The following is a 13929-nucleotide window of genomic DNA, read 5'->3' on the forward strand; positions in this document are numbered from 1 at the left end:
GTTTCCTCTTCCTCTCTGATGTCATACTCTCTGCAGAACTACACCTAACGATGAATCACCTTCTAGTCGGGGCAGTTAGGTACCGTGGACCTTCAACCTACAGTTTAATTCGTAAATGTGTGTTAATCCTGGGAGCACTGTGTTCGGATTAATTTCACTGTTGCTCATTCACAGAAGGAAAAAACCTCCCACCTAAAATGCAAGACCGGGAGAGCCGCAGCCCCGCCCCCTGGAAGGCACACCTTGGACTCAGTGACCAGGAGGGCCAACAACGCTGGAAATCCCTCAACTGTGAGGGGTGTGACCGAAACCGCTCAGTCAGACAGAAGGTGGTGTGAGACCGAGATTACGCAAGGGCTCAAACTGACGGCTCTTTTTCATACTCACTGCTGCCCGAGAACAGAAAAGGAAAGAAAGCAAGCTCTGGAGTCACAGGCACCGGAGATGAGTGAGGGCTGAAATAAAGGAAGAGGAAACACTTCACCACTGCTTCCAGTAACCGAGACTCAGCACTGAGAACAGAAACCACAGTGAGCACTGAATCTAAAATCCACCTGTTCTTTCTTTTCGTAAGAAACCAAAGAAACGCCCAAGTGCACAGAAAAGTACACGAGCACAGGTTTGACTTCGGGCACACTGTCGAATCTGGAAACTCGGGACCGAAACTGTGCAAGTGTGTGAGTAAAACGTAGCCAGTAAACACAAAGCGCTGCACGGAGCGCGCTTGACAGAGGGCACGATGCACTCTGGAGAGCTGTTTCAAAAGTGGCCCTGCTCCAGGAAAACATCACATCACTGGCTGGAGTCGCCCAGATTATTTCCACAAGAAAAGGCCCCTCAGCAGAAAGGGAAAATAAACGAGAACTTTCTGCCTCAAGCCCCTCACTGAAGGACAATGCACTCAGCAATCAAACATTCCAACTTAGAACAAGCAAAGAGGGTGAAGGAAAAAAATACCAGGATAAAAAGAACTGAGAGGTTTCGGGCAGACAATCTAACACTCCTCTCCCAAAACCAAGGCAGGGGTCTTTCGAGCAGACGACCCTGAGCGTAGCCGGGTTCCAGCAAGCACGCTAACACCGAGGTCAAAACCAGCGTTAGAGGTTACCGAAGCGAGCTCACCCCTACGGCAGCTCGCACGTCACTTACTTCACATAGGAAACAAGAGAAAATTGTCTCGCGGTTGACGAGTTAATACAGTGAGACCCCACACGCACCCCCAAGTTTCCTGCTTTCCCGCTGTCAGGATCCACTTAGGACATTTATGAATTTAAAAAATCCTTCATTTTCCTTGGAGATCTCTTTATTCATTTTCAGAAGCATAACTTTACCCATCAAAGCCTTTCGCACTGGCACGAGGGACGCAGGTTCCAGCAGGCTCCCTGGCACCCCAAGCAGGAGGGAGCCACGTGTTAAGTGCATGAAGGCTCCTGTAAAGCACCCTGTCCTCTCCTCGCCCGGTTTCCACGGAGTCATCGCGTCCCCGACCTGCTTCTGGTGCCCAGAGCACAACAGACGTGGTGGGGTGTCACCCCCAGAGCAGGTTCTAACCAGCAGGTGGCTTCTGCTTCAGGTGCCTCTCTCCCTGGTGAGGAGCTGAGCGAGGCTGCTGCTGACAGCCAGGGAGGCGGGCCCCCGTCCCCACTCGCGCCTTCGGGTGACCCAGCCTCACAGCAGGTGGGCCAGAGCCACACCGCAGTCCTGCCCGCAGAGACCACGAGCGTCTGGGGCCTTCAGCCAGTCGGCTTGGGGGTAATTTCTATACTGCAATAGATAAATCCTGGAAATTGGGTAACAATAATTAATACACCTTTTTATAGTGAGACTGTCATAGAAGACACAGCAGTATTTGGGCATAAGGTTCAACCAACCTATTAAAAACATACGCATTCAAGTACCTACTCTCACTGAAAACACAAAGAATCCTGATTTGGATTTATTATTTTTCAAACATTAAAAAAAAAGTCACACACACATTCTAGAATCCAGGGTGGTCTAGAACTATACAATTAGGATTTATTACTTTTTATCTAAGAAATAATCAAGCGAAACACAAAACTCCCAGGAGGTTTCCAGAGGCAGAAAATGGCACATTTCTCCAACCAAGTCCCATAAAACGACTCCAGCGTTCTTCCCGGGGCGCTCGAGTGAGTGGGTGCCCTGGAGGATCATCAGGGGCAGAGACCAGCGTCTTCCCTCCATGGGATCCCCGCAGTGCTTCACGCTGTCTGGGGCACCGCCCTTCTCCCCAGAGGGACGAGGTGCTACCACGGAAGGAGCCAGGGCTCATGATGGAGGAGGGAGGGGGCTCAAGGAGGGGCTTCGGAAAACCGCTTCCACACAGGTAGCCGGCCTTGAATGCTCCGCCTGAGAGCCGTGACACTTACTCACGTCACACCCCCCCAAAGCGAGCACGGCGCCCCTGAGAGGGCTACTTTGGTGCCGAGTTTACACTTACACCTTTGAGGACGTTGAAACAAGTCCATCCTGAAAAAAGATCACAAAAACAGAACCCCGGGTTCTGCCTCTCACCCTGAGAGTCACCCGGCCCAGCCCCAGCAGACTGTGTCCCAAGACCCAAGAACACTTCACAACCTGTCTCACAAAACATTTGACTTCTGCGTGGTTTCTCTATGTATGACAAAAACTCATGCTCCACAAAACTGCTTGGATACAATGGAGACCGAGGTCAGGAAAGGGGATTTTGTTAGTGATAAAGAAACAGAGCTTCTGGTGCCGGGACAGGTGGGGCGCTGCACCTCTGAGAACATGAGTGTGCCCAGGACGTGGGGCTCCCACACCCAGCGGGGCACTCTGTCCTGGGCAAACACGACATGCCCCGCAGGCGATGGAAGGAAAGGCTGGACATCAGAACGTCGCTGTTACCAGACAGGCCCGAACCAACACTTGCACTCTGAGCACATCCTCTCTGACACCGGCACCGGGGACAAACCCCATCAGGAACTCGGGTTTCTGCCTGCGTCTCAGGAGCTCCCCAAGGGGAGGTGCCACTCCCTGGCAGCCCCGTGGAAACGCTGCTGTCACAACGGTGGGGGAACGCTGGCATTTACTGCAAGCCAGACACCCTGCAGCATGGGACAGTCTCCCAGAGGGAAGAAATCACCTTCGCATTCTGAAGGTCCCACCAGACACTCAGGAAGTAACAAGCTGTTAATAAATTTCGGAGCCTTGAGCTTAAATTTGCTTTACACAGTATCTTTGCCCAGTTTTAACAGCATTCAATGTTCCAGGAATGCAGTGACCACGCAAACTGAGTGAAGACAGCCTGCGACTTTGAGAGCTGGTCACTATTTTGGAAGAGTCTGCGGTTGCAGCAAAGCTGTTTGTGACCCTGAGTGGCCAGAGCCACGGACTCAGTCAGCAGCCGGCTATCGCACTCCTGTGACCTCAGGGGAAAGCCAGGCGAAGAGCAGCGGGGCACTGCCTGCCCCATCACTGCCACTTCCTGCCAGTCTGCAGTTACCTCAAAACGGAGAGATGCTGAGTCCTCAGGGCTGAGAACCCCACTCTGAGAACACCAGCCTCAAGGGAGTGTGTCACCTCTGCCCCCTCCCTCCCTCCCCCAAGGCCATGGCAATCTTCACCCCATTCAGAACCCCCTCCTAAGCTGAAGACACCATCTTAGAAGGATAAGCGTCCCCAGTCTTTGGCCATAATCATCACAGGTTTAGAATTTTCAAGACGCCCACAAAAATTTATCAACAGGGGTCAAACGTCCACCAAGCTTTCAGGAGGATAAGCCATGTTGGATTCCTTTGAAACTCCTCAAGGAATGTCATCTAAATCTGGATTGCTCGTTAAATACAGGATCTCCAAAGTATGCAACCGCTGGCCACGTTCCGGCAAGTCTACCCGCATCAGCCAGTGCACCAATCTCTCTCCCTAAGTGAGGGGCTGGGTGGAAAACGCAGCTTAGCATAAAAGCTTGGTAAGAGTCCTTATTTTTGCGTGATACATACAGAATTTATGGGAGGGAAGGTCCATTTTCTGGGATTTTCCTTGAAATAATCCGGCAGGAGCAGGGGCAGCAGGGACAGGAGTTGCGGCTGAAACAAGATGGGCCGCATGTTTGTAGCGGCTGACGCCGGGGGAAGGTCCCAGGGCTCCGTCAGTTCTCACCTCCACCTGCTTGACAACATCCATGACGCAAAGCTACCCTGCCCCCTCCACACACACAGACACCACACACACAGCTGGGCCGTGTGGACAGCCGCTTGTGAAGACGTAAATGGTGGGAATTTCTGCTGGAGACAAAGCGAAGGGGAGGCGGAGAGGGAGCGGGCGGGGTCTCCTCCTCCGCAGGGCTCGGCACCGTCTTCCCGGGACAGGACGGTTCTGGACGAGCTTCCTGGGCCTTTATCAGCCCAGCACACAGCACTCAACCCGAGCAAACCAGGTAAAGAGCCCTCTCCGCCCCCACAGGGCCGCACTGCCAACCTTCCGACGCGGCGGAACACTGGGACTCGGGGTCGGCCTCACAGGCTCTGGGAACCACGGCACCTGCGGATGGTGAGACTTTCACGTCCTCCCTGGGTCAGTGCTGTCTGGGCCAAAAGCAGACAGAGCACTGAGAAAAGTCACATCTGCGCCCAAAAGTATGGTTCAACCTCAACACACTGTCTTCTAATCTCTCCATGTAACGTCTCCACTCTCAAAATGAGTAACAGGCACTCCCACCTCAACGAGATGTCCAAAACCCACACCTTCAAAGAAACTGGCCCAGACATCGCACAGCCAGCTCCTTAGAAACAGACAAAGCCACACCAGGCAGACTGCGCAGAGGTCCCAGTGGACACTCCTCATTCGGACCCGGCGCGCCTCCAGCCTCTGCCCTGGGTACGCGGGCGGCGGGAGCTCTGACCCTCAGGTGGGATGAGGTGACCACACGCTCATGATATTAGCAACAGAGCCAACGTTTCTCCGGTGATGACGGACGAGCCAGGAGGCATCCTCAGCACCTTCCGCCATGAACTCATGTGCCCCGCACTCAGCCCTTACGGTGACGTCATTACTGCCCCCTACTCCCACTTCACAGATGAGGAACCCGAGCACAGCACGGCGAGGCCTCAGTGACGGAGCTCGGTTTCAAAGCCAGGCAGCCTGCCTGCAGCCTGCACTCAGTCTGAAGAAGCAAACTGCGTTTGGCTGTTTCAGTGCCACGGTCGAGAGGGCCTATTAACCGCGTGCTTATCCACGAACAGCCGCTCACCCAGTCGGTCCACACACGGTGCCCGCGCTGAATGAACACATGGACTAAGCAGCACTGAATTATTTACGTCTCAGTCCCCATACTTGACCAGACTTCTCTGTAAGCGTCTATGGAGCCCCTCGGCAGGGAAAACCCCCAGAGCCGAGACAAGCAGGTCAGAAGCGGGTATTTGCCAAGGGAAACACTTGAAGGCACAAGAGCAGATTAAAATGCTCTGATTGAACAGGCATCTGCTCAGTGGCAAGCGACCATCTGCCTCGTATCCCAGACAGCAAGATGTTTCAACAGGAAGTGTCAGATCTGACTCTGAGCAGGAAACAATTATCCACATTTGCTACCAGCCCCAAAGCTGATTAGAAACTCCTGCAGCAAAAGTTAATGGGAAAACCACAGTGCAGGTACGTATTCTAATGAGACTGGAATTGGCCAGGACTCCCACCAGCCATTGACAAAGAAATACACAACTTAAGAGGTGAGGTGAGAGATGCTGAAAATTTTTCAGAGAAAAAAAAAAGCAGTTTGGGAAACAAAGACCTTGGAGTGAAAGGCTCAGCAGGCGCTCAGCGTGGACCAGGGACCAGAGTGAGCAGGGGGTCCCAGACCCAGAGGCACCTAGACACCAAGCACGTGGTTAGAAGGCACTTTATATTAAGACAGAGGATAACTCCGAGGTGCAGAAAACCAAGCACTGGGGCCAGTTTGCACGAGAGGGAGGGTTTTGCTGGGGAGACAAGCCAAACACTGTGTTGGGCCCTCAGAACTCCACAAGCCTTCTGGTGGCTCAGGGAGGAAGGAGGCCCCGGGCCACAGGCACCTGCACCCAGGGGGCAGCCCAGGGTTCCCAGCAGGGTCTCTCGGGAGGGCAGTCTTGGGGAGCAGCTGGGGCAGACTGACGAGGGGTGACAGTCCACACCTGTTTCCACAGGCAACGGGGAGGAGGGCCTTGAGGCTCACTGGGCCCCACTTCCAGGCCAGGTCCCGGGAGTGCTTGCAGCAACAGCTGGGGTTCCCGGGGCCAAGACAGAATCAAAGACAGAGACCATTTCAGGGGAGAGAAGCGAGCCCGGGTAGCGAGATGGAGGGGCAGGGAGAAGGGGCCCTGGGCCGGAGCGGCCGGACGGCTCCTCCAGGCACGGGGCTGTGGGGACAGACGGCGCCCCTGCACACCTGAGCAGTCAGCTGACTCCAAGTCTTTTGAACCGAACCTGGATTAACCAGCTAACGAGAGGCGGCTTCAGCAAGGGCTTCCTTTTGGGACAAGTGAAGGAGCGTCTTGAAAGGCGGCCTCCAGCTCTCTGGGGGGTTTGGTGGGAGAGCTCTTCCACTCCTGCTACCCCTATAATCCAAGCTCTGCTGGGCGTGTGCAGCCGGCACGCCCGCCTCCCTAAGTTCCAGGGAGCCGAGGACAGCTGCAGACTTTTAATTACAATTTTTGAACAAAGGTAGCAAATTTTTAAAACTTATATAATGAAAGAGATAAAGGTAAAATGAAGCATTACGTCCACAACTGCTGGCATGCTGGAGGCTATAAAACTACAGCCTTTCTAAAATAAAAAAGGCGCCGTGCCCATACACACAGCTTGTTTCCTTTCACCCAGTAATTCCTCTTTTGGAGCCTAATGTTGGACATGTAGGTAAGCCTTTACATAGAAACAAGCTCAGTGCAGGCTTGTTTATAAGAACAAGTTAAATATTTAGGGTGAAAAGTTATGTAAGTATTATGTCCATACAAAGAAATACGTAAGCCATTAAGAACGTATAAAATAATATTACTAGAAGAAAACATTAACAAGGTTTTAAAGTAATAACTGATCATCTTGGTGTGACCTCCCAATTCATAATATGAGAGAAATAAAAGATGAAAATACAAAATGTACTTGTATTGGATGAGAGTCAGTCTCTGTAAGAAGCATAAATTTGTTTTTTTAAAAACACCTGTGCAATCTGACTGTCCTTTAATGACTGGATTACCGCATTCTGTTGATTCTTATTTTGTGGTTAGATTTATTCCTTTGATAATTATGTAAGTTTAAAAAAACTAAAGCTCTAAACTGTCCTTAGAAACAACGATCAGTACATATACATAAGCTAAAAAAAAGTGCTGTATATTGTATACATGTATTTACACGCAATGTATATGTGCAGTCAAACTGTAACAATTCTACCTAATAAAACTGAAAAATTTGAAAAAACACCCATACAAGTGTTTTCCTGAGTCTGTTATCAACCTGGCCTCCACCTGCCATCAGCTCCACGGCGCCACAGGAGGTCAGGGCACTAAGGCTCTCCCGAGGTGCACGTGTGCCACACCCGGGCCTCCGACATCACCCTGAGAGTGTCACCTCGGAAGGAAAAGGGAAAGAAGACCTGACCTGGCCCTTGTTCACCTTTACTCTCTGAGCACTGCACAGCAGAGGCAGGCAAAAGGCCTGACCCCCAGCTCCCAGCCTGGCTGAGGCCCTGAGCCCACGCCCCCACTGCAGCACAGGCAGGGACACCCAGCTCGGCCAGGTGCGGCTCCCCAGGTCCTAACAGGGAAGGGCCCGGCCCTCCGTGGAGACCTCCCTGTGCTAACGCTCACGCTCACCACCTCCCCTCCCAGGCCCCCATCAACCAAGCCCCTTGACTCTGCCTCCTTCAAAGCTGAATGAAGCCCCTACCCCACAAACCCCAACTCCCTGAAGAACCAAGCTGCCCACACACTGCTCTGAGGCACAGTCTGCAGCCACGCGGCAGGTGTGGCCCTCAGGACGGAACAGCCTCCCAGTGACACCGTGCACCATAGCCTCGGCCACAGCTCCAGCCCACCATCTCTACCTCCAACTTCTCCCCTCAAGTATCGCCTTCAGCTGGTTTAATCGAAAGCCTCTGAATGACAAATTCGGTATCAAAGAACACGGTCTGCCCGGCACCCATCCTCACCCCCACTGTACTGTGGTGACGCCTCTGTTCTGAACGAGCCAGCCTTTATACAAGTGACCAAGGGCTGGCCTGCCTCCTGCCCACCCTCCCAAGTGTCACCAACAACTTTGCCGTGAGACTGTGCTGGACCATGGACGCACTCCTGTAAACGTGCACAACGGGCCATCATGTGACAGCCTCTGTCGGGCCCCTCCGACGTGCCTGCAAGCGCTCACACGTGCTCTGTCAAAGTCCTCACACAAGCTTGACCAAGGTGTAAAAATGAGGAGGTCACCAGTGCCCTTCCCGTGGTCCTGACACTCTGTGTGACTGCCAAGCCTCCTTATCTAACCTATAAAATGGGTGGGGGACAACAGTACCAGCCTCTCCTACAATGAGACTGTCTGCTTGTATTCCATCAGTTACAACAGATCTCACGTTACTCCCCAAAGCCTCTCCGGCCTCTGTGCAGGCGTCCATCAGCTCACCCTTCTCTCTGAGGTCCACTGAGCACACGCCGGGTGCACGGGCGCAGGAGCTGGCTCTCAGGGAGGCTGCGGTCGGGGGCACACAGGGAGTGAAACATGTGCAGTGACACGTGGGAGACACGGCGGGCTGGCCAGGGGCAGGTGGGCCGGGTGCCAACAGTAAGAGGACAGAACTGTGCCCAAGGTGGGGCCGGCGGGGAGGATGAGTCTGTCAAAAATGCCCTCTTAACCGAGCAATCACACAGATTAGCGGGGAAATAGCCATGACAGGACACAGGGTGGCTCTCGTCCGCGTGAAGCCACTTCCGCCCCAAGAGAATTAGACCAAAGAACTGGCCTCAACTGTCCTCAGTTCGGAGAACAGAGCAATACTTCACATACCATGAAAAATCAACCACAATGCTCCGAATAACTCAAAGGTCATTAAAAAAAAATTAAAAGTTACACACGAGCACAGCCATCAACCCTGGCAGAAGGGCTGCGGGGAACTTCAAAGACCTGCAGCAGACAAAGACTCAGCGCCGGCTTTCTCCGCGCGCGAGTCGGTCCCCAGCTCGCCAGCCACAGACTCACACCCGCGTCACACGCGACACCCGCCCTGCCCGTTCTCCGGAGAGGACAGTTCCCTCGACGAGCCGTCTGATTAAACCGGGAGACGCTCACGTCAGCGCCAACGCCACTGCCGTGTCTCCGCAGAGCACTGGTCTTCTCGGCTCCTCCGCATCCCAGACTGACGGCAGCGCTTGTGTCTGAGGCTGCCGTGAGGCCCGCGAGCCCTGGTACCTGAACCCTGGGCCGCAGAGTCTCCACGGCTCTCTTCCTGGGACACTAATTCAGAATGAGGAAGGGAGGGTCCCCTGCTCTGATCCACCCTCACCACCAAAGCCGACTTTATCCTCTTAAAACGCAGCCCCAAACACTTAACTCCCCTGCTCAAAAATGTCCAGTTGCTTCCAGTTACTTCCTAAATTAAGCACCAGCGATGGTCTCACATTCCAGACCCTCTGTTACACGAAGCCATCTTCCCAACGGGTCTTCCACCGGCGGCTGCGTTAGCCACCAAGTGCTCCCCGCACCCGACACAAGCTGTCCGGTCCGCCCTGTGCCTCGCCACGCATCCCGGCCAACACGCCCACGTGTCTGTGCTTCCACTAACATCTACTCGGCGCCATCCCCTCCAGAGCCTTTCCTGGTTATTCAACCAATGATCATCTCTCGGGCCTCTGAACTGAAAAGCACCTTCTCCTTCTGATTAAAACCATACCTGTTTGCCTGGCACTCTAAGTGTCTCTGAACCAAGCTTCTGCCTCCAGCTGGCAGTAAACTCCCTGAAGACAGAGCTCTGACATCTGACTCCTCCCCTCGCCCCTGCCACGCACCCGGCACAGGACGGCTTTACCTGGGTCTGATAAAGCACCCTCAGCTCAGGGGTGAAAGGGCGCATGGATGTTTCTGAGCAGTTGCCTCATGGGCCAGGGGCCCACTCTCGGAGGAGCAGGGTGGCCTCCCAGACTGGGAAGCACTAGCCTGGGAGTCAAAACTCGCCGGCCACTTACCAGGTATGTAACTGTGGGCAGATGACTCACCCCTGGACCACAGGAACCTAACCGAGAATGTCTGCTCTGAGCGTAAATTAGAGGGGACGAGTAAACTGCAGGTCAAGTTCCCGTTCCAGGGCCCTGGTGGCGCCGGCCACGGCTGCGGTCACGTGGGAGCTCTGGGCAGAGAACATGTGGCCGTCCCCAGGGTCCCCCACAGACCGGACAGCTGGGCGGCAACGTGAGGCCATGGGTTTGCCCATGCCCTGTGACCTTCAAGTCTTACGTCACTGGGTCTGGGGAGGTTTTGCAATGTTCCTCTGGGGACTCAAGACCCTGAAGTCTAGGGAGGAGGGCACAGCTCAGTGGTAGAGTGCATGCCTAGCATGCATGAGGTCCTGGGTTCAATCTCCAGGACCTCCACTAAAATTAAAAACTAATAATAACAAACCTAATTACCTCCCCCCAAATAAACAAAAACAATAAATAAAAATGTTTTTTAAAAAGAAAATGAATGTTATTCTAAAAAAAAAAAAAAACCTAAAGTCTATGAGGCTGTCGTGGAATGAAGTTCGGGTGCTCCCTCTGGGAGGTGAGGAGGAGCAGCAGGAGAGGGGGAGCGAGGACAGGGCAGGGGGAAGTGGGGAAGGAGGGGAAGGGAGGGAGGCAGGAAGACCTGGCATCAAAATCTTTCCTTTTAAAGCATGCACGCATTTACGATTTTCATCAGGAAACTCCACACAAGTAAATTCCTAATTTTTTTTTCAAGTTCATACTCCTTGGATTAAGATGCTCTGGGGTTTGAAAAGACCCTATCTGACAGATGCCAGCATCCTGTCCTCTTAGGTAGAAGCAAAGAGGCGAAATTTTGACAGGGCGAGCCCAGACCTTGCCTGATGGTCTCACAGAAATGGGGCAGATTAAAATGACAGTGTTTCCTAACAGCCCACAGGATAAGCCCACGAAGGCAGGTCACACCTGGAAACAAGTGCAGGGCAGCCCTGAGCAGCGGTACCACGTCGCAGGTCCGATCACAAAGGATGTTCTTCAGTCGGGAAGGCGGGACCGCCGACCTCCACCCCAAACAGCAAAGCACAGGACGCGCCGCTAAGGGTCCCTGCTCCGTCCAGCATGGCTGTTGCCCAGTCAGCTCCCAGCAGGAACGCACCCACCAGGTCACAATGCCTGCTTTAAACAGACCCGCAGGCCCATCCGAGCTGAATATAAACCAAGCGAATGCGGCAGGATAGAAACAGGACGCAAATATAAAAACAGACTTTGCACAGCAAGTGTTACCAGGTTGCCCACGCTCCCAAGGCAGCCAATCGCTCTGAAACCCTCCGTGTCGGGGCGACAGTTCCCACATCTGCCGCTGAAGCAGCAGCGGGAGCAGCTGGCAGGCAGGCCGGCCAGCCCGGCAGCAGCGTGGGTGCCAGGACCGGGGTGCGGGCGGTCCCCTCACCACACCAACGACCAACAGTCAGAGATGGACACGCGTGGTTCTGCTGCCGCCACCGTGGGCCGGTGACCCTCGCAACGGGGCCCGCGACGCCGAAACACAGCCAGACGGATGCACCTCCACTGACCGCACGTCTGAGCGGGGGAACCGCACCGACGCTGGCAAAAACCAAGTTGTTCCTCGAGAGATCCAGTTATACTAACAACATGGACGGGAAATCTTTCAAGTGGTTTTATTACCAGAACTTCAAAATGTTTTATTTCCTATTCAGAAACAACACAAGGACACAGTTCAGGTTGACACACACATCCTCAGAATTCTGAATATAAGAAGAAGCAGGTATCTAGTTAATAAGGTCGACCTTTTTAAGGTACTTTATATATATATGTAAAAAAACACATACATAGTACTTTAAACATTGGCAATGAAGCAATAAACAGATAAAATTTTCCAAAACACACAGACAACTCAATGAAAATGGATGCTGGAAACTGGACTGATTTCCTAATCTGTCTTTTAAAATTGATCTCTCTGTATTTCCCTTTATTTAAAATGCCTGTTTACAGTATTTCTCGAGAAGAGATAAAATCAGAAGCCAACCTCCCGAAGAAAGAACATTTCATTCTCTCTCCATGATTATCTTCTTAAGCAGCTAAAGCCGCTTTTGCTTCCAATCATTTGGCAACAAAACGTGACAGGTACAAAGTGATGTTTAAAACTGCACCGCTCTAATTCCAGTATTTTCGCAGGACATTTTATTCCACCGTGCAGTCATGATTCAAAATGAAAGGAAGCCGTCTTACTTGAATCCAGTGAAACACACCCTGTCGGCTCTTCCGGGTCGGCTCGGAAATGCCACCTGCAGACACACAAGACCTCACAGCTGCCACTGGGCCACGTAGGTTTCCTCAGCATTAGGAAGTATCACTACTCAGATGTCAAGTTTCACAGGTAAAACGTTTTCTAAATAGCAATATTTCTACAGCACCAGCCCTGGAGCAGGGCAGGGGAGAAGCTTTCGATGTCTCAGGGATACAGAAGGTGAGTACTGGCTTCCTGAGTCCTCGCGAGCCCTGAGAGGGCTCATGGTCAGGGGCACTCGCTCGCCTTCCTCTCTCCTGCCAGGTGGGCGAGCTCCTCAGGGTGAGGATGGCACTGCGCACCCTGTAACATGACACGTCCGACGGGGAAATACACCAGGGAGTAAGTAAACGCAGCGAAAGGAATGTCTTCCAAGTTGGTACCAAAATCCACCCAACCAAGTAAATTTCTGGATGAAGGAGGCAGGGAGCAGGGAAGGGTCCTTCACTGAGATTTTCCTCAAGACAGTGTTATATGTATGAGGATAGTGGTCCCCTCACTAATTTTCCAAACTCAGGCCTTATAATATGCCAATTACTATATCCCAAAAGCGGAGATTAATCTTACTTTCTAAATCCCTCTAAAGTACTCTGGTGTTGGACACTGTCCCAGCACCTTACACAATGCCTGGTGGCAGCTAAGTGCTCAGCACACACCTGTGAAATCAAGAGACGGGGCTTCCTTTTTTCACTTATTACATAAAGAGACTCCAGTAAGTAAAGAACCAAAGAGGCCAAATAAAAAGAGAAGATTTGAAGAGACATGGGAAAGAACCTGCCGGAAGCAGAGCTCAGCTCCTCCTCCAAAACGCAGATTTCAGTCAGCGAGGAGGCTCCTCGGTAGATGTAAATTTAACTGAAAAAACTCAAACCATGACTGACCACTGTCTGCTGACTCAAGAAAGCCCTGCCAAACACACACCACAAACAAAAGTGCAGAAAATACAGCACCCATGGTTCCTCACGACAGGAAACAAACAGCTATCGAAAGATTCCATAAATGCTTGTCAAAGTGTATTTTCTGTAAATCAACTTCAAGCCTCCTCTAGAACAGCAAGGAAAACACACACATTCAACAGACACACCTGGAGGTCACTAATATATGGAGTAGATACGCCTCTTTTTGGCTAAGATCCACCCACACTGCATGAATAAGCATTCATGCAAATTTCAGCCTTCATCCCAAAACGCGTGGCCTCAGTTATCTGAGTATCTCTGAGATGCGTACTATGGAAAATGTGCTAAATACGTTCCCCCCAGAAGCGTGAGTCACTGGTACCTCAATCACAGATCAGTTGTTAAATGTGGGTATCAACTTGACAGCTTCCAAGGACAGAATCTTTGCAAACAAAGAAATAAAAATGGCCCACAATGAGGAGTAGGAGTCAAAACATCTGATGAGTCAAAGGTTTACTCTAAAATACTTAGAAAATCTGTTTCTACATGGTTCTGT

The 13929-nt window shown here is 52.2% G+C and overlaps 1 protein-coding gene across 22 annotated transcripts in view; it reads right to left on the reverse strand.

Annotated features, from left to right (window-relative positions):
- Positions 1 to 13929, reverse strand: part of LOC105072482 (partitioning defective 3 homolog) — a 536087-nt gene that overhangs the window by 491620 nt on the left and 30538 nt on the right. For 12 of the 22 annotated variants that reach the window (XM_074358250.1, XM_074358244.1, XM_074358248.1 and 9 more), the window contains exon 1: positions 9884 to 10078. The exons of the other annotated variants lie outside the window; for them this stretch is intronic. In XM_074358250.1, coding sequence (XP_074214351.1) covers positions 9884 to 10063 — 180 coding nt within the window. In that variant the 5' untranslated portion in view covers positions 10064 to 10078. Of the gene's footprint in view, positions 1 to 9883; positions 10079 to 13929 lie in introns of those variants that run through there. 22 annotated transcript variants of the gene reach the window in all.

The sequence above is a fragment of the Camelus bactrianus genome, chromosome 35 (genome assembly GCF_048773025.1).
Source record: "Camelus bactrianus isolate YW-2024 breed Bactrian camel chromosome 35, ASM4877302v1, whole genome shotgun sequence".
Lineage (NCBI taxonomy): Eukaryota > Metazoa > Chordata > Mammalia > Artiodactyla > Camelidae > Camelus > Camelus bactrianus.